The sequence below is a fragment of the Podarcis pityusensis genome (genome assembly GCF_964106645.2).
Source record: "Podarcis pityusensis genome assembly, chromosome: Z".
NCBI classification, from domain to species: domain Eukaryota; kingdom Metazoa; phylum Chordata; class Lepidosauria; order Squamata; family Lacertidae; genus Podarcis; species Podarcis pityusensis.
Window position 1 is genome coordinate 31773235 of NC_138044.1, and position 19397 is coordinate 31792631.

At 44.7% G+C, this 19397-nt stretch overlaps 1 protein-coding gene across 1 annotated transcript; it reads left to right on the forward strand.

Moving 5' to 3' along the window:
- Positions 1–11944: 11944 nt before the first annotated feature.
- Positions 11945–18898, forward strand: LOC308468238 (40-kDa huntingtin-associated protein-like). Its single transcript, XM_080990265.1, has 2 exons — positions 11945–13561; positions 18045–18898. Exons 1-2 carry the CDS (start codon positions 12499–12501, stop codon positions 18248–18250), a joined length of 1269 nt encoding a protein of 422 aa, XP_080846391.1. The 5' UTR covers positions 11945–12498; the 3' UTR covers positions 18251–18898.
- The last annotated feature ends 499 nt before the right edge of the window (positions 18899–19397 follow it).

A 19397-nucleotide genomic window follows, 5' to 3' on the forward strand; every position in this document is an offset into this window, starting at 1 on the left:
ACTCAGGAATTAAATCAGGAGTGTGTCTTGACAGAACAGGCCCAAGAGGAATATGATTTTTCGGATTTGACAAATGATCTTGGAAAAAGCCAGATTTGGAAAGAAAAAGTTTGGCTTGGTTTGGAAATGGGGGGCTGGATTGACCCCCCTATGCTGGGATGTTTGGACTTTTCAAATATGGCAATGGGTCGTGAGATGTTTGGGACTGTGGGGGCTCTTAATTTTGGAGGGTCTTTGAAACATGCTTTTAAATACTACATGGAATTCAGTGTTGAACGTGGAAAAGGGGCTGATCCGTCGAGAAGGGTTAAAAACATTGTCAAGCTGGAGTTACCACGAGCAGGAGACAAGGGAAAATACAGTTACAAATATGAAGAAGAGCCGCGGAAGGGACAAGGAAGAGACTTGAGGGCCTCGGATATAATGTTGCCAGGTTAATGGGCTAGATCGACGGGAATAAGGACTGACAAAACCCGGAACCAGGAGGAAGGGACGTTGGATGAAGATTGGATTTGTTTGTATCTCTTTTCTCTACCATTAGAACTGTTTTATAAAATTGATGAATGTTAGAAAAATGTTGAAATGAAATTACTTGACTTTAGCAAAGATGTTTAAAGAACTATGAAAGAATACTATGGTTATGAGAAGTTGGTAAGGATAAGATTTAAGCTTTAAGCTTTAAGGTTTATTTTATTATAGAAAGATAAGATCAAAACAGATTAGGGTAATGTAATGACAGAATATTATGAAACATGGAAAGGATTTGCTGAGATAATTAATAACTAGGATACAAAGAAAGGGAGGAGTAGGAGGTCTAAGAAAGAAGGCAATGACAGTTAAGGATCTGAAAATAATGAATTGGTTTTTAAATGTTTTTAAAGGTTTGTGATGTATTTTTGTACTTTTCTTTTTTCTTTCTGTCACTTTTTCTTATTTTGAATTTTTACTCATATGGTGGGAAGGGGTTTGTTTGTTTTTTTCTATTTTGTCAACTATTTTTATTTTGTACTTTCTTCTGCTTCTATTTTTTTTTTTGGTAACATTTTGAAAATTTCAATAAATATCTTTTAAAAAAAAAAATATAGGAGAACCAGGGTGAATATGGCACTCTTCATATGTTTTGAACAACTCCCAGCAGGTCCAGTCAACATGATGGGCCTTGTGGGATTTGCAATCTGAAAAGAGCATCCCTTCTCTGTCAGAGCCAAGGTGTATCTGTCCAGCACGCTGCTTCCATCAAGGACTAACCTGATCCCCCTGGATGTTCTTAGGTGGCTCCCCAGCAGTTGGTATTCAGAGGTAGACTGCTCCTTCAACAGGAAGTTCTATTTGGCTATTCAAACCACTGACCATTGATAGACTCAACCACACCCAGGTTCTAGAGAAGGCTTCGCCAACCTGGTATAGCCCAAAACATCTCAGGGGGTGCTATGTTGGCAAAGGTCCAACACAGGGTGTTGGGGAAAAAATGTGGAAAAAATTGCATTATTGCACTTTGAACGGAAATAATCTAGGAGAAAAGAGGGGAATTATTTTCAAATGACACCTTTAACCCAACAGAGCAAAATGCTTGCTTTGCCACCAAGTACATAAGGGAATGCAAGCAAGACATTTTCGTAAGATCAGCCGTATCAATGGAACAACTCCCCTATGAGGAAAATATGCAGCTTTCAGAACTTTGAAACAAGTTTAGAGAAAAAGCAAGTTAGAGGCAATGGAACCGGAGGTTCTAAAATCCTGCAAGACTTGCAGAAAGTGGGTAGGAAAAATGTTTTTCTCCCTCTCTCATAACACCAGAACTCATCCAGGAACCAATATAGGAAGATTTAGAGTGGGTAAGAAAGTATTTACAGAAGACATATGAAAGACAACATTAGAAATGTTGGGGATATTTTGGAAAAGTTAGAAGCAAGAAAGAGTTGTAGAGCAATATTAATGTTTATTGTTGCAGAGAAAGCCTTTGATAATGTATCTTGGAGTTCTATGTTAGATAATTTAGAGAGTATGGGGATAGGCCATGATTTTTTAAATGGTATTAAAGCGATCTATCTAGAACAAAAAGCTAAATTTATTGTAAATAATGTGGTTTCAGAGGAAATTAGAATTGAGAAGGGAACCAGGCAAGGGTACCCACTTTCCCCTCTGCTGTTTATTTCAGTCCTGGAGGTCTTGCCAAGTATGATTAGAAAGGATGAACAAGTCAAAGGTATTACAGTAGGTTCGAAACAATATAAATTAAAAGCCTTTGCTGATGATCTAGTCCTGACATTACAAGATCCAGACTCCAGTGCAGTCAAAGCACTGGAGCTGATACAAGAGTTTGGTCAGGTAGCAGTATTCAAATTATACAAGAGCAAGACCAAAGTAATTGAGAAAAATCTGGATAATGAAGAAAGAAAACTATTACAAGAAAAAACGGGCCTAGATTTTGTGGAAAAAGTTAAATATTTGGTGGTGAACCTGACTGGGGAAAATTTGAATTTATATAAAGATAATTATGAAAAATTATGGAATAAAATTAAAAGAGATTTGGAGATACGGTCAAACCTAAAACTGTTATTAATGGGCCGGATTTCTGTGATTAAGATGAATGTGCTGCCAAAGATGCTTTTTTTGTTTCAAGCCCTCCCAATTATAGATAATGTGAAATGTTTTAAAGAATGGCAGAAAGCACTATCCAGATTTAACTGGCAGGGGAAGAAACCCAGAATTAAATATAAATTACTTAAAGACTATAAAGAAAGAGGGGGATTTTCCTTGCCAGATTAAAAAATTTATTTTGAAGCTGCTGCACTTTCCTGGATTAAAGAATGGATGCAATTAGAAGACATAGAGCTATTAGATTTGGAGGGATTTGACAATGTGTTTGGTTGGCATGCATATTTATGGTATGACAAGGTAAAGGCCCATAATGCATTTAAAAACCATGTAATTAGGAAATTGTTGTATAATGTTTGGACAAAATATAAAGATCTTTTAGAAAGAAAGATGCCCAAATGGCTTTCACCAATGAAGGCAAAGACCCAGAAAAAACTAAATATGGATACCAAATGGTTGAAATATTATGATTTATTAATAGAAGAAAAAGGTTACAAATTAAAACCATTTGATCAAGTTAAAGATAAGTTAAATTGGTTACATTATCACCAGATTAATGAATTGTATAAATTGGATAAGAAAAATGGTTTTGCTTTTGAAAAATCTGAGTTGGAGATGGAGTTGTTCAATACAAAAGGTAAAATATTATCCAAAATGTACAAGTTATTGTTGGAGTAGCATACAAAAGATGAACAAGTTAAATCTGTGGTGATAGATTGAGCAAGAGATGTAGGACATAATATAATGTTTGAGGACTGGGAAAGATTGTGGAAGAAAGGGGTCAAGTTCTATGCATGTACTGTGTTAAAGGAAAATATAATGAAAATGAGGTACAGATGGTATTTGACTCCTGTAAAATTAGCAAAGATATGTCATAACTGTGACAATCTATGTTGGAAATGTAAAGAAAAGCAAGGAACCTTTTATCATATGTGGTAGACCTGTCCCAAGGAGAAAGACTTCTGGGAAAAAATTTATAATGAATTGAAAAAAATGTTGAAATATACATTTATAAAGAAACCAGAGACCTTTCTTCTTGGAATAACAGGTTTGGAATTGCCCAAGAAAGATGTTATTTTTGTATGCCACAACTGCTGCTCGTATTTTGTTAGCTAAAAAGTGGAAAACCCAAGAATTACCAACGATAGAAGAATGGAAGATGAAGATGATGGATTTTTCGGAGCTAGCCGACCTGACCAGAAGAGTCCGTGACCAGAAGGAGGAGGAGTATCAGGAAGAGTGGATTAAATTTAATGATTACTAAGTTAAGTATGTTAAGTTAAATTAACTGAAAACAGCTTGAGGATAGTTAATTGGCTTAGGATTTTATTTATGTTAAGGGATGAATTAATATGTTTAATTTCATAATGTGAAGATCTAAGGATGTTAATGTTTAAGTTAAATTTTATAAGAACTGTGATGTAGAAAACCGTTAAAAGGATATGCAATGAAATCCAACCAAGGGGAAGCAAGGAAGTCACTTAACAATGTTAATAAGTGTAATTTTCAATAAGGCTATGATTTATGTTTGTTTGTCTTATGTGTGTGTGTGTTTGTTTGTTTGTTTATAATGTTGTGAAAACCAATAAAAAAATTTGGAAAGAAAAGAAAGTATTTACAGAAGAAAATAAGAAGAGTCTACTGGATCTGGCCACTGGCCCCTCTACTCCATCATCCTGTTCACAGTGGCCCCCCGGATGCTCCTTAAGGGAAACCCACAAACAGGACAGGAGCACAAGAGCAACTCTCCCCTCCTGCGGTTTGCAGCAGCTGGGGTTGAGAAGCACTCCTGTCCTGCCCATGCAAGCAGTGCTGACAGGCAGGGAGACTTCTTCCCTGTGCATTAGCTCTGCCCATCCACAGAGCAGCCCTGTGTCTTTGGCTGGCATCTTGGTGGTCACGGTGGGAACAGAATGCTCAACTAGATGATCCCCCTTTGGCCTGGTGCAGAAGGCTCCTCTGACATTCCTATACACTGCTGGTGAAGATAAGTTGCCCGTCTTGCCTCAGAACATGGTCACTCCAACCCTGCAAGGGAGGGAGAAATATAATGCCAGATGAAAACTCAAACCATCTTAGTCAGCTCAACAGAAAAGTCCAGGCAGGAGAGTTCCCACTTCCCAGTTCAGCCATGGAGAGCCCAGCAGCAGCCAGATATTGAGAGCCAGGCCACCCAGGAACACATGCCAGCTTTCTTCCTGGGCACATCTGACAAGGCAGCACATCCCACTGAACACTGCAGGACTCAATTCCAAGTAAGCATGCGCAGGATATGGACAGCATAGCTGCACTGCAAAAAGTCTCTCTCCAGGGCCAGGCAGGCTGCTGCACTTCAAGGACTAAGAAGAACTAAGATGCTGGTGAAAGGCAGCCCTTAAGATTTATAGAGACTTGCGCCCCCTAGTGACTAAAGTTCCTGCTCCTCTGCAACTGCTCTGGGTTAGCAGTTGGGCTCTAGAAAAAAACATTTCGAGGAAAACCAAGAACACAACATAAAGAGGAGCTGTGCTGTACCAAATCTGACCACAGATGCATCTAGAGTTGTGTACTGACTGTGAGGAGCCCACCATAGTACCAGACAATGGGCCATTCCCAACCCTACCCAAACAGGCCAAGGATTATCCTTCTGCCTGCACCTCACCTCCCCCACAGAAGCTGCTATGGCTTCCAACCTTCCATGTGCAGTACCCAAAAACGTTTTTCCCTCTAAGTGTACAGAAAAGCGTGTTGTTGTTTTTTTAAAGGAAAGAAACCATCATAGAGCAGCAGCATAATCCTACACATGTTTACCTAGGAGTAAACTGCAGCGAGCGCAGCAGGCTTTGCTCCCAAATAAGAAGACATAGGATTCATCTAACACCCATCACAACCAAGGATAACGTAAAAGAACCTCCATGGCCAGAAGAAATCTACCCTACCCAAAGAGCCAGGGATTATCCTGTGGAACTTCTGCCTGCACCTCACCTTCCCCACAGAAGCTAAAGGCACCAAGGAGGAGGGGATGGGACGTGGGGTACTCAAGCCAAAAAATGGGGGGTTGGTTGGGGGGAAACCAAGACGCAGCGGCTTTGCGTCCTTTTTTTGCGCTGGAGTGCGCGCGGCCAACACAACCCACCGCGCCAGGCGCTGCCCTCGCCACCAACGACGTGCCCAGGGCGAAAAGTCTTCCGCGGGTCAACTCAGCCTGGCCAACAGAGCCAAGCGGGACTGCCCTTCGCCCCAGCCTGCCCTTGCCAGGAGAAGCTTGGTCGGCAGGCAAATCCCGCTCCCCCACGCTGGTCTGGGACGCGCGGCGGCTAGTCCAAGCCGGGTCCTGGCGGCACTCAGGGCGGGACGGGGTTCCCTGCGTGGGGGCGCCTGGCTCCCGCCCCCTAAAAATCGCGCGCTTGGGACTACCCTCCCCCGGCCCAACCCCACACGCCACTGCCCAGGTGCTTTCATCAGGGCTACGTCAGGTCTCAGCCGAGGACATAGTAGCCATGGGGTCAACAAGCGAATAAGTTCCTTTTCTAAGAAAGCAGACCCTGAGTTCAGCGGTGTCCATACACACGTGCTCTCCGCGGTTTCAGACTCTTTCCCAATCCCTGTCTAGAAAAACTGTGGCTAGAGTAACGCTGGCCTCACTTGTCCCCCGCCCCCCCCCCGCAAAACAAATGCTCTATCGCACCCAAGGTTGGGGTGAAGAGCCAGAGGAGAGTTCGGGGACTCTGAAGTTGCGCGGGACTCCGGAGTTCGGAGGCGAAGGGAAGCGGCTGCCCAACACCCCCCCCACCAGAAATGCCCCCCCACCCCTCGCCAGAAACCTACCTGCATCGGGACTCTCTGGCAGCCACCGAGCGCTGTCCCGCAGCACTTGGAAAGGGCACGGATGCGCTCCGTCCGGATGCTGAGCGGAGCCGCGGCCAGGAGCGCACCCTTGGCCGAGGAGGAGGAGGTGCAGCAGCCAGCGCGCTACAAGCACCCATTGCCACCCTCCCTCCCGCAGCGCCAGGCAAATGGAAGTGGGAAAAACGCCGAGGACGCCCCAGCTGTTAGAAACAGAGATCCGGAGCCCCGCCCCCTGGCCAGTTAAACTCCAGCGAGTTAAAGGGACTCTGCTTCCCATTTCACCCTCACCGGGACCACACAGGCTGAAAGACAGCAGGTTAGCGAAGGCCGGCTTAAGCGTGCAGGTGGGAGCCACAGGCACAGCAGAAAGATACAGGAGCTTTGGCAGAAATCTATAATCGAATTTCCAAAGAACATCCGGCGTTTAGGGTGGCGATTCTAGGAAAGACCAGCTGTCCCTCTGGGTCTTCTAACCAGCAGTCAAACAAACAAGAATTAAGCCCGTAAAACTTTTCTGTTTCTTATTCACCTCTCTGCCCCCAATCTCAGCTAAATAGGAGCTGACACTACACAGGTGGGAGAAGGTGGCACTCTGCACATTCTCGTATTCATTGGGACTTTGGGACCCTGGCTGAAATTAGCTGTCAGTACACACTTACTTGGGAGTAAGTCCCATTGGACTCAACAATAGTAATTGTGAAGTACGACACCTTCTGAACCCAGGAAGGGCACTTAAATTCTAAGAATTAACAAAACTGCAATGTTTAAAGTGTCCACTGTTTCTTTGCAATAACCTTCCACATCTGCCCGCTAGCCCTGCTTCTCCTCTCAGCTACCCTCTCAGGTAGAGGGCAGTGGCGTGTCTTTCTCTCCAACAGTGCCTGGACGCCTTGAACTGATGTGCCGCTTCAACCAGCCTGGAAGGGACCTCAAGAGCACGCGGGAAAAAGTGCCTCAGACAGACACACACAGGGGCTGCTTCGCTCTCCCACGAATAAAAGGTTTCGCGGGTTGTTTCTCATCACTTCCCTTGACAGCCGGGCGCTGGCGGCCTCTCTTTGGGTCCCCTGACTTTGCCCAAGGAAAAGGGGAGGGGGAAATATCCCGTTTCCCCTCCCCACCTCCTCTCTGCCTTCCCCAGGACCAATAACAAGCTGCTCTGAGGTACACTAGTGGAGGGAGGGATGCGGTGGAGGGAAGAGAAGGGAAGCGCTGTCCTGTTCTCAGATTGGGGACAGCCTCCCCCCTCATTCTCCCCAACCTGTGGAACAACCAGATTCAAATCCTCGCCTCTTCACCCCTCAGCAAACCTTTTAGGCTGCATTTTAATGTATTTTAATCTTGTTTTTTAAGTTTTATTTCAATCCATTTTTTTATTGGTTGTTAGCCGCCCTGAGCCCGGCCTTGGATGGGGAGGGCTGGGTATAAATAAAATTATTATTGTTGTTGTTGTTGGTATTTATTTCCCCCTCTTCTCTTCTCTTCTCTTCTCCCCTCCCCCCCCCCAAGTTTATTTTTAGGCTGAGAGGCTTTTCCTCACGCCCAAGTCTGAAAATCACCCAGAGGGCTACTGAGATTTCATGTTGGTGTTGCTGAAAGAGGAAAGGGGATGGGGAGTTGTGTGAGGAAGATGGGGGTGGGGAGAAGGAAGGAAGGGCCAGTGCCACCGCTGCAAGGACTTCCGGGGGGGTGCCCTTGACTAGGGGGGGTGCAATCTGGATGGTTCTGCCAGGTGCGCATGATCACATAGTGCTCCACCTGATGACTTGTTTTTCAGCAGTCATCCTGGTTTGCTTATACAGCAATTCGACTATGTCAAATATCTACTATTTGTTCTTATATGTTTGTAGGAGTTACATGACAACGACCTGCATTCATCCTGATTTGCTTGTGGGGTGTTTTCTCATTAGCCATTCATTCATCCCACACTTTCTAGTGAATTTTCCCATCACTTTTCTCACAGAAGAAAAATACATGTGTATTTTTTGTTTTGTTTTTTTAAACATGAACTTGTTATTCACACTTTTGCTTGTCCTGTATTTTTTTTCCAAAATTTTTATTGGTTTTCACAATATTATAAACAAACAAACACACAAGACAAACATAAATCATAGCCTTATTGAAAATTACACTTATTAACTTCGTTAAGTGACTTCCTCGCTTCCCCTTGGTTGAATTTCATTGCATGTCTTTTTAACGGTTTTCCAAATCCCAATTCTTATGAAATTTAACTTAAACATTAACATCCTTAAATCTTCACCTTATGGAATTAAACATATTAATTCATCACTTAACATAAATAAAATCCTAAGCCAATTAAGTATCTGCAAGCTATTTTCAATTAATTTAACTTAACAAATTTAACTAGATAATCATTCAATTTATTTAAATTTGCTTCTCCTGTATTTTTACCCTCTTTGTGTACTGATCAGTTTATCTGGGTCTGAGAGCTTTTCTTGTTGTTCCACAGCTGTCTTGGGGGGGGGGGACAATATTATCTGCTGAATCAGAAGGTTGACCAGCAAAATCTGTCTTCAGATTTTCTGCATATCTGATTAAGATCCAATTCAGCAAGTAAGTTCCTATTTTCACAAGGCACAGTCGTGGAGCAATGAGAAAAGGTCTTGGAGCCAGGGGAATTAATTGCTACACAACATAATCAAAATACAGGTCAAGCTAAAGTGTGGACAAACCCAGAGTGCTTTAATCAATTTCAATTGTAGAAAGCTAAAGTTCTAGTACACTCTTAAATCTCTCCTGCATAATTCTGACAGTTTGGAGAGACCCCCAGATTCCTGCATCAGTTTTCTATATGTAGAATCTCAGCCATTTGTCAACAGTTTTGCGTTAAGGATAAACACAATTCAAATATAACAGAATTATCAGTTGTGAACACACACTCACAAATATAATGAGCCTGTTGCACCAGCCAAATGGCCCATTTAGACTCCATTCACATGGCAGTTCATTCTACTTCCCCAATGTTTCCCTAACAGTACTAGAGACAATGTGGTATAGTGGTTAGTGTTGGATTAGGACCAAGGAGACCAGGGTTCAAATCCTCACTCAGCCATGAAGCTCACTGAGTGACATTGGCCCAGCCATTGTGTCTCAGCCTAACCTACACCACAGGGTTGTTGTGAGAATTAAATGAGGAGGTGGAGAACCATGTGTGCTATCTTGAGCTCCTTGGAGAAAAAAGGTGGGATATAAATGAAATTAAGAAACAAACTATTAATTGTGGCATTCTCTTTGAACTTTAACACAAGGAGAAAGCTAGTTCCAGAAAATAGAAAATAGAGCATGTTTAGCACTCATTTCTGTGTTATTTGATTCTACACAAAAAATATATTTGCAGCCCCCTTAACACGGAAAAAAAAATCACATGTGTAAGGTGATGAGATTTGGAACAGTACGTCAGCATACCATTCTTAGTTGTTTGCAGGGAGGCACAACAGTTTTGGGGGAAGGTAGGTCTTGTTTATATATTTCTGGAATGAGAAAGTAAATCATATTTTTCCTTTTAATTTATTCACACTTTGATAGATTGTTTATTATGTTATTTATCTCTTCATATGCCATTGCCTTGTTTTTCCTTTCCATTTCTTCTCTCTTTTTTATTTTATTTTGCATGAGAAGCAAGAACTTTTGATGCATAACAGTTTTGGTTACATATTGTCACAACATATTAATAAAAATTATTTTAAAATATATAGAGAAAATATAGATAACACAAATAGAACATAAATTCAGACAGAAGTGCCAGTGTTGCAATCAGGAAAACTAACACAGCATCACCTACATGTCTGATTGCAACCTAAGAGGACCAGGCCACTTTATGGTGCTGCCACACTTCCACTTGTCCAGTGCCAAGAAAGAACGGGTCTCAGCATTTTCCCCTGATATAGAAAAAATAGCGGTGGTTGGCTTTTGCTGCCCAACTCCCCAAAGGACTGAGTCCCCTAAGTCCATGATCCGTCAGAGATGAATGGATGGTGGCAGGATGCAGTGAAAGCAAGGCAGATCTTTATTTTTCAGTTGCAACAGAGTTCCTTCCCCTCCTAGCAAGGAGGCAAGAGACCCAGAACCCAGAAGAAACATCTCTTTTAAGGGTTTGCATTTTGGCGTGGAGAAGGAGAAACCCCCTCTACAAACAGTCAGAAATTACATCTCACAGAAGGTGGAGTTCCTGTGGCTCAGACAGGCTGAAGTGTGATATTCTTTAGGATTTAGCAAGTTTTACATAATTCCAGACACAGTTTGGGACGCGGGTGGCACTGTGGTGTAAACCAAACCAAGCTTTGGGCTTGCTGATCAGAAGATGTGAGCTCCCGTTGTTCAGTCCCAGCTCCTGCCAACCTAGTAGTTCGAAAGCACGTCAAAGGGCAAGTAGGTAAATAGGTACCACTCCAGCAGGAAAGTAGACAGCATTTCCATGCACTGCTGTGGTTCTGCCAGAAGCGGCTTACTCATGCTGGCCACATGACCTAGAAAACTATCTGCGGACAAATGTCAGCTCCCTTGGCCAGTAAAGCAAGATGAGCGCCGCAACCCCAGCATCGTTGGAGACTGAGCTTAACTGTTAGGGGTCCTTTACTTTTCTGAGACACAGTTTACACAAAACATTAGCATTTGATAAGACAGTCAGGATGCCCATCCCTCAATGCGGAGCATCTGGGCAGACAATGTCAATACAAAGGAGGTTCATAGATGTAGGAGAGGAATTCTTTCAGGAACTTCCCCTGATGTTCTCAGGGGAATTAAGGAGGCAGGGGAAATATTTAGAGTCTTTAGGAAAGTCAAGATGGCTTTTGGATTGCTTTCCTGTACTATTTTAGACATGTGGTTCATATACTTATGTATGTGTGTTTATCTTGTGCAGTTATCAACGTTCATTCTATATTTGAAACCATTCAATTCCCATAGCACCCCCTTGCCCTGCTCCTTTCCCACGGAAAACCCACTCTAACTTCAAACAGGAGAAAACGGCTATCCCGCGGAAAACTCAACTGCTCCGACTGAGCGCTAAAGGATGATTTCCCCCAGAAAGACACATCATTTTGTGCTGTGTTTCTAGGCATGGTGTTACGGTAAAATCTGGGTGCGGGGCTACTCTGCCACCCAGCTCGTCGGACTAGGTCCGCGGGTCCCTGCGGAAGAAAATGAGCTCAGCCGGAGACAGGAGCAAACTGCAGAAGATCCAAGTTTATTGCGCAACAGGTTCAAGGCGAGATTGAACAGCGAGAAAGGGGCGACATGAACTTTTGAAATTTCCCTCCATGTCCCAGAATACAGTGCAAAATACATCCCAGTTACATCATGAATACATTAAGAAGAGGTTGGGTTACACAGATTGCATCATGAATACATTAAGAAGAGGTTGGGTTACACAGGATTAACATATGGAGGAGGGAGGGGGAATATGCAGAGCTGGAGATATGCGCAGATAAGCACATCCTGAGTACCTGATGAGAAGACAGTGGTCCATGTATGCATGGTCTGCCACCGGGCCTTGCCCGGAGGAAAGGCTTGGCAGAGTGATTTGACAGGATTAGGGTCTTGACACCTTGCTTGAGGGATTATGGAGGACAGGGGAGGTGTCATGGAGTCCTAGAGAAATTGAGCAAATTGGCACGTTGATTTTCTATGAATTTTATAGATTTTAGTCCCTTTTGACATTGACGGTTGGAAATAAATGGATATATTGTAGCGAAGAAGGAGGTGAAGAAGACATGCATCCCCCCCTTCCGTATCACACGGGTTCCGTGTTCTAAAGTGCTGCGTCTGGTACGTTGTTGGTTGTTTCGCCCCAGCGCTTTCCCTGTGAAAACCTCTTTTTGTTCCACCTGGATCTGTGCCTGGAAAGCAAAGTACAGGTAGGAGTGCGCTGAGATGAGCCCAGGGATGGAGCGCAGGGATGGGAACGGCTGCCTCCGCGGTCGCCATGGTTACACGGCCCTTAGCAACGCCTTCTTCTCCACTTCCTGTTCCGTCGCCCGGCAACCCTCTGTCGCCATTTCCTGCGGGGCCTAGCATAGGAGAGCTGTCGGTGAAGCCGAAGCAGTCGGGAAGATGCTGTCCGTCCCGGGTACCGGCGGTGGCGGCCTGTCGCCTGGTTTCAGCGGAGGGGAATCCGGGTCGGGATCAGGCGGCGGAGGCGACTTCCTGACCCGCTACCGGCTCGTGTCGGCCAAGCTCCGCCGGCGCTTCCTGCGCAAGCCGAACGTGTCTGAGGCGGCCGAGCAGTTCGCGGCGCTGGCCAGGGAGCTGCGGGCCCAGGAGAGCCTCCCGTACGCGGCCTGGTGCCAGCTAGCGGTGGCGCGCTGCGCCCAGAGCCTCGGGCACGCGCCCGGAGAAGCGGCGGCGCTGGGCGAAGCGGCGCGCCTCTGGCTCAAGCACGAGCGGGAGCTCCGCCTGCGCCAAGGCCCCGGGCTGGGACTGTCAGAACACCTGCCGGCTGCTCAGAGCTGCGTGGCTTTCGGCTCCCGCCTGCGCCTCGACCTGGGCCAGCCCGCGCTGGCAGCCGGGCTTTGGCTCGAGCTGGGCAACGAGCTGCGCTCCGGCGGAGAGCCGGGCCAAGCCGTGCCGGCCCTTCTGCGCGCCGCAGACCTCCTGGCGGTCGCCCAGCTGCCCTTGGAGGCTCTGCGCTGCCTACGCGACGTGGCCTCCTGCCTGCTGCTTTGCCGCGACCACGATGGTGCTTTGGCTGTGCTCACCCAGGCGCAGCTGATGGCTCAGGCCGGCACAGGACCCTCTGCCGGTGGATCGACATCTTCGGCTGCCGCAGCCGCTTCTTCATCCGTTCCGGTCAGCCCGCCGCCGGGAGCCTTCCTCGACGAGCTGCTGCACTGCGAGGTGGCCCGCGTCCTTCTCCTCCTGCTGCTCCAGCCTCCGCCTTCCAAGCTGATGCCCGAGCACGCCAAGACCCTCGAGAAGTACTCCTGGGAGGCCCTGGATGCCTCGCCGGGCTACGTGCCCTCAGAGCTCTTCCTGCTGCTGCAGTCCGCTGTCATGGCTTGCCAAGAGAAAGACCTGGAGGCGCTCAAGGTGCTGCAGAAGGAACTCTGGCCGCTGCTCACTCCGGAGCAGAATCACCTCCTCCATTTGGTGGTACAGGAAATGATCAGTCCCTCAGGTCAGGGGATATGACCAAGGGTACTTTGGTATAGCGTACGGTTCTTAGACAACTCTTATTTGTTTTTCACAGAAGTGTTGCAAAGAAGGTTTGCTTTGCTGATGGAAGTGACACTTCAGTCTCTGTCCTCCTAGCTTCCAGCCTGCATTTTCCATTAAGTCTACTGCACCTTTTCTCTGCATGAAGGAAACACGGTGGCAAAGCACAGCCTTTCATTCTATTGGGGCTTACTTTCTTCCTACCCACATCTATTCTTTCCTAACATTACTTAGACTTCACTAAGGACTTGAGAGAAAAAACACGAGGTGTCCCACATTTCCCCCCGCTGTTGGGCTGATTTTATCATATTGGACTTTATAAAACACTTTCTTCATCGTTGGTTCCAGAAATTACACTTAATTTATAACACATTGTAAACTTGAAAGTAATGTTGCGGAATTTTAAATGTTGATACTTATTTATATTTTACATTTTAAAGTGTAAGTACACACGTGAGAGGTAGCTGTGTTCTTTTGCACAGGGCTTTGTGTTGAACTGCTGGATTCTTGCTTGAAAACTATGCTGCCAGTTTTCTTCTTACGTTATTGGAACCGTCCACAACCAAGTGTCCTCTAGATTGCTTTGGACTCCAACTTGCCTCAGCCCCAGCCAGCATGGCTTGCTGGAAACTGTAGTGTAGTCTAAAACATCTGGAGAGTACCAAGTTGGGGAAGGCTTTTTTAGTGTTTGAATACAATATTCATTACAGTAAGCCCACAACATATGCAGGAGTTACATTCCAGGCTTCACACCTGGTTCAATGGCAGATGGGATTGCCAGTGTCATTTCCCCCATATATACACAAATTGATGCGCACGTAAAGCTGAATGCACGAAAGTTAAATGCACTTAAGTTGCAGGCTTACTGTAATCATCATTCAAGAATCAAAAAAATCCTGTCCGTTTAAAATCAGATTTAAGAGACTTTCATGTAGGCCTAGACTGCATAAAGCCAGCAAATTGAAAACCAAGGCTGATGCTTTAATGTGTGCTTGTGCCCCAGGGAGATCACTTTGGTGGTGAAAACTGAGCAAAATAAAAATGATATTGTGCAGTGTCACAAGTTGCCGATTTGAAACTTAGCCTTAGTGCACCACACTTTTCCTTTGCCTTCCAGCCTTAAATCCAGATGAGAGTAAAAATGCCTGGGACTTGCATAAATGCCTCATATAGTCCTGGTCTTGTATTGCCTTATGAAGCTTTGTTAGAGAGCAAGCCTATTTGTTACTTATATCAGTAAGTAATGGGTAGGAGGGGGAGGTCTTCTCTGCTGCAGAAAAGGATGAGGGTGGTACAGTGGTACCTCGCAAGACGAATGCCTCGCAAGACAAAAATCTTGCTAGACGAAAGGGTTTTTTGTTTTTTGAGCTGCTTCGCAAGACGATTTTCCCTATGGGCTTGCTTCGCAAGACGGAAACGTCTTGCAAGTTTGTTTCCTTTTTCTTAACACCGTTAATACAGTTGCGACTTGACTTCAAGGAGCAACTCATAGAACGCGGTGTGGTAGCCTTTTTTGAGGTTTTTTAAGACTTTGGTGATTTTTGAAGCTTTTCCAAAACTTTCCCAACACCGTGCTTCGCAAGACGAAAAAGATCGCAAGACGACAAAACTCGCGGAACGAATTAATTTCGTCTTGCGAGGCACCACTGTACTGGTAATGCTTGAGGTGTGCACAGTCTTATTTCCTAGTACAGTCATACCTTGAATCCTGAACACCTTACAAGTCGAACGTTGTGGCTCCTGAATGCCACAAACTTGGAAGTGAGTGTTCCGGTTTGCAAACGTTCTTTGGAACCCAACTTCCAATTGGCTGCAGGAGCTTCCAGCAGCCAATGAGAAGCCACACCTTGGTTTCCGAATGTTTTGGAAGTTGAACAGACTTCAGGAACAGATTCCATTCGACTTCCGAGGTATGACTGTACTGTTGTAATCGCTGATGATGCTAATGATAATATATGTAGTAACTTTTGAAAATAATCCCTTTATATATATCATAGACTTTAAAAGAGGCAACAGCAAAAGATGCATCTGGGAAGTGGTCAAAGTACAGATTTTGAGCAGGAATAGGTTGCTTAATTATTTATGCAGGCAACCCCTTACTTACGCATGTTCAATAGGTGTGCAATTGTACATACAGTGGTACCTCTGGTTATGTACTTAATTCGTTCCAGAGGTCCGTTCTTAACCTGAAACTGTTCTTAACCTGAAGCACTACTTTAGCTAATGGGGCCTCCCGCCACCACCGCGCAATTTCTGTTCTCATCCTGAAGCAAGGTTCTTAACCCTAGGTACTATTTCTGGGTTAGCGGAGTCTAACTGAAGTTTATGTAACCTGAAGTGTATGTAACCCAAGGTACCACTGTACGTGCATCACATCGAACCCAGAAGTGACCTTAAAACATTCCAAAAAAGGGGTGGAATGGATGTGTGTGTGCACAGGCTTTTTCAATGGTGTTTCAAATACATGATTTCACTAACATGCACGGTGCCTCAGAACGTAACCACCACATAAATGGGGTGTGTGTGCCCTGTATTTCAGTCCATTTTTGAGGTCTGTTTGGGCCCTCTAATAAAATATTTGAGGGGTCCACCCCCCACCCCACCCCCACCCCGTTGATGGGCTTTGCCATTCAAATGGTGTATGTGTGCTGTGTCATGTGTTTGGTTATGCATGCTGGGGCTTACCTGCCCCCACCCCAATATTTTATTTAAGTTGGTACCCCTGTGGAAGAGGGTGCTTCTACTCACTTCTTTATACCACCCAGACTGCTTTATCACCACCAAACAACTCTAGTGCCAAAGCAATCTCAGGTATCTTGGCAGCATATATGTGATGGAAGTAATAAATAAATGTTTCTTATTCATGTTGCGGTTCCAATCCAGAATGAAAAACTTTTTCATTCTTAGTGTTGTGCTACACAAAAGATCAGTTTGAAATTTGGCATATTCATAGTCCACAATGGGTAGATCACGTAGGACAGACAATGTAGTGCTCCTCAAATATTCTATAGAATATTGGGGCTTATAATAATGGGACTTCCTTTGTCTTTTTTTCCTACCCTTCTTAACTAAAGGGAATTCCTGTTCCTCTTTGATTGTAAAAATAACTTGCTTTGTTTGGAATTTACAGAGAGTAAGGTAAACATTTTGTGCCTTTACCACTCAATCCTAAACCAGTTAACTCAAATGTCAGCCTTGTTTTATTATTTGGACACAGCTTAAGTCATATGCATACTAGATGGTAGAGATGTCAGGCGCCAAAAAAAACAAAACCCCAAAAAGACTTCAGGTGCCATCCTGGCACCTAGGCATCTTCACTTGGTTGCAAGTGGCTGATAGCCAGATGCAAAATGAGATGCATTTAAGCAAATCTGTTTATTATATTACAGGTGCACTAGCATCTACTTCTATTTGTAAATGCCTAGCTATCACTAGATTGTAGTGAGCAGTGTTAGAAACTCAGATATATAAGCTAGGCACAAAATGGCTCCTTAAGCCAAGGTTACAGTTGCCCAAATGGAATATCTGGTTGCCATTTTTGGGCAAGATGGCTTTAAAAAGTCTTATTTTTCAAAGGATGGACAGACTGATTGATTCTCAGTTAAACATCTGGCTAGTTCAGATGACAACCTTGAACTAGGTTAAGAACTTTGAGAACATAAAAGGGGAAAAAATCACTTTATTCATAGACAGTCCACATTGGCCTATTCCTACCTCTTTTTCTTAATGGTGACACAGACAGTTCGTAGCGTAGGAATATTCTTCACAGTTGTGAGCAGGGTAGTGGGGTGGGGTAAATGAAGACAAGTGACAACCATTAACTATAACGTCCACTGCTCCAGCTCAGGCTGCACAGAAAAAGCATTTTGGTTTCTGAAATCCATTCTGATTGTGCAGATAAAATATAACTGATGGAATTATACAGGATGTGGTATTAGTATGTGAAAACAGTCAAGATCCAGGCATGCACCTCCAGATAGTGGAGATGTCAGGCACCATCTTGGTGTCCAGGTATCTTCAGTTGGTTGCAAGTGGTTGATAGTCAGGTGCAAAATGCACCTGGTGCCTGGCTAATTTTGAACACTAGTGGTGAGATGCATTTAAGCAAATCACTGTTTATTATATTACAGTTGCACTAGCTTGGCTTGGCGGAAAGATTGTCTTGAGTTTCAAGTTTTGAGGAATTACATTATTCCCTGTTTACTCAAAGTGAATTCACCAATTCATCAATAGCTTAACAGTTGTGGAAGCATCCGCGTGGAGGGAGGGTAGCCTCCCTCGCCCACCTGCCCACGTCTCCCCCCCCCCCCCCGGCCCTCCGCTCCCTCACCCAGCCCCTCAGTTCCCAACTGGATTGCGGAACGTCCAGCTTCTTGTTTCTGCGGGAGGAAGGCGGGAGGGCCCAGAATTACAGTGAGTAACAGTCCCACTGATCTCCCCTCCAGGCTCTGGCATGAAAGCTCCCGCGGGAACCTCGCCAGAATGCCAGGTGAGCGGCAGGTACAGGAGAAGGTGCTCCAGTGCGAAGCTATCGTCGGTGCAGTTCTGCAGAGGGGTCTCCAGAGGGTTCTGGAGCAGCAAGATCAGGTCTATGAAAATGTGGCTCAGTAACTTCAGCTCAAGAATATTATTGAGTGATTGCAGGAGATAGGAAGCCAGGAGCTGACGACTGAAGTGGATCTAGGCTACAATTTCTATGTCAATGTAGAAGTGCCTGATGTCTCCACCATATTGGTAGCACTGGGTTATGGGTTATTTGTGGATTTGACTCTTCCTGGGGTGCTTGCCTTCATTGAGAAGAACAAGAAGCTACTAACAGAGTTCAGTGAAGCCCTTACCAAAGACTCTGCCAAGATCAAAGCCAATATTAAGATGGTTTTAGAGGGCTTGCATGAACTGTAAGGTCTCCAAGATTTGTCTGAGGAGACCAGAAGGGACATCTTCCTTTAGGCACCTGCCCTTCCTAAAGGGAGCGTTTTCAATGTGATATGCTGGAAGAAGAGTTAGTCTCTTGGGCATTTTGGTGGTGGCAGCAGGAACTGTGTTTGTAACTGAGGAAACCCTTATGAGTTGGGTAGGGTGAATGTGCTTACAGGGATAGCAGATCAGAGAGTTTGAGAGAGAATAGTTTCTCTTGGGGTGGTTGATTTCACTGCTTCATATATTCAACCCTTCTCTGCCTCTGTTTCCCCAGGAACTGTGTCTTAGTTCTTATTCTGTGTTCTTAGTTCTGTATCTTATAAGTTCATATCAGTTTGTGAAAGTAATAAATAAAGATGATTATTTTAAAAAACAACAACCCAAAACAGCAGTTATTGATTTTTACCAGCCATGACTTTGGCAACCCACTACACAACTACACAGAGCTGATCATTTATGCCAATGCTTCACCCTTTGAATACGGCAAAGGATCATTTTAAGCTTTGTCTCTGGTATCTCTCTCACAGCCATGCTCAATGCTGTGATGTGAAGCATGGAAGTTCTAGGTTGCAGTGAGGTCTCTGCAGCCATGATGAATACATCAGCTCCAAGATCTAAAAATGAGGGGGTCCAAGCCCCATACAATGAAAATTCTATTCAGTGGTAGTGAACACTGCCCTCCACAAAACTTTTTTCTTCTATTTTACTCCAACGTCCATCAGCCCCAGCCAGCATGGCCAATTCTCAGAGATGCTTAGATTTGTATTCCAGCAACATCTGAATAGCCCTATATTGGACCTATTGGCTACTCCTGCCTTAGGTCCATATACATTGCTAAAAATAAAGGGGAAAGCACTTCATTTACCTATTGTTTTATT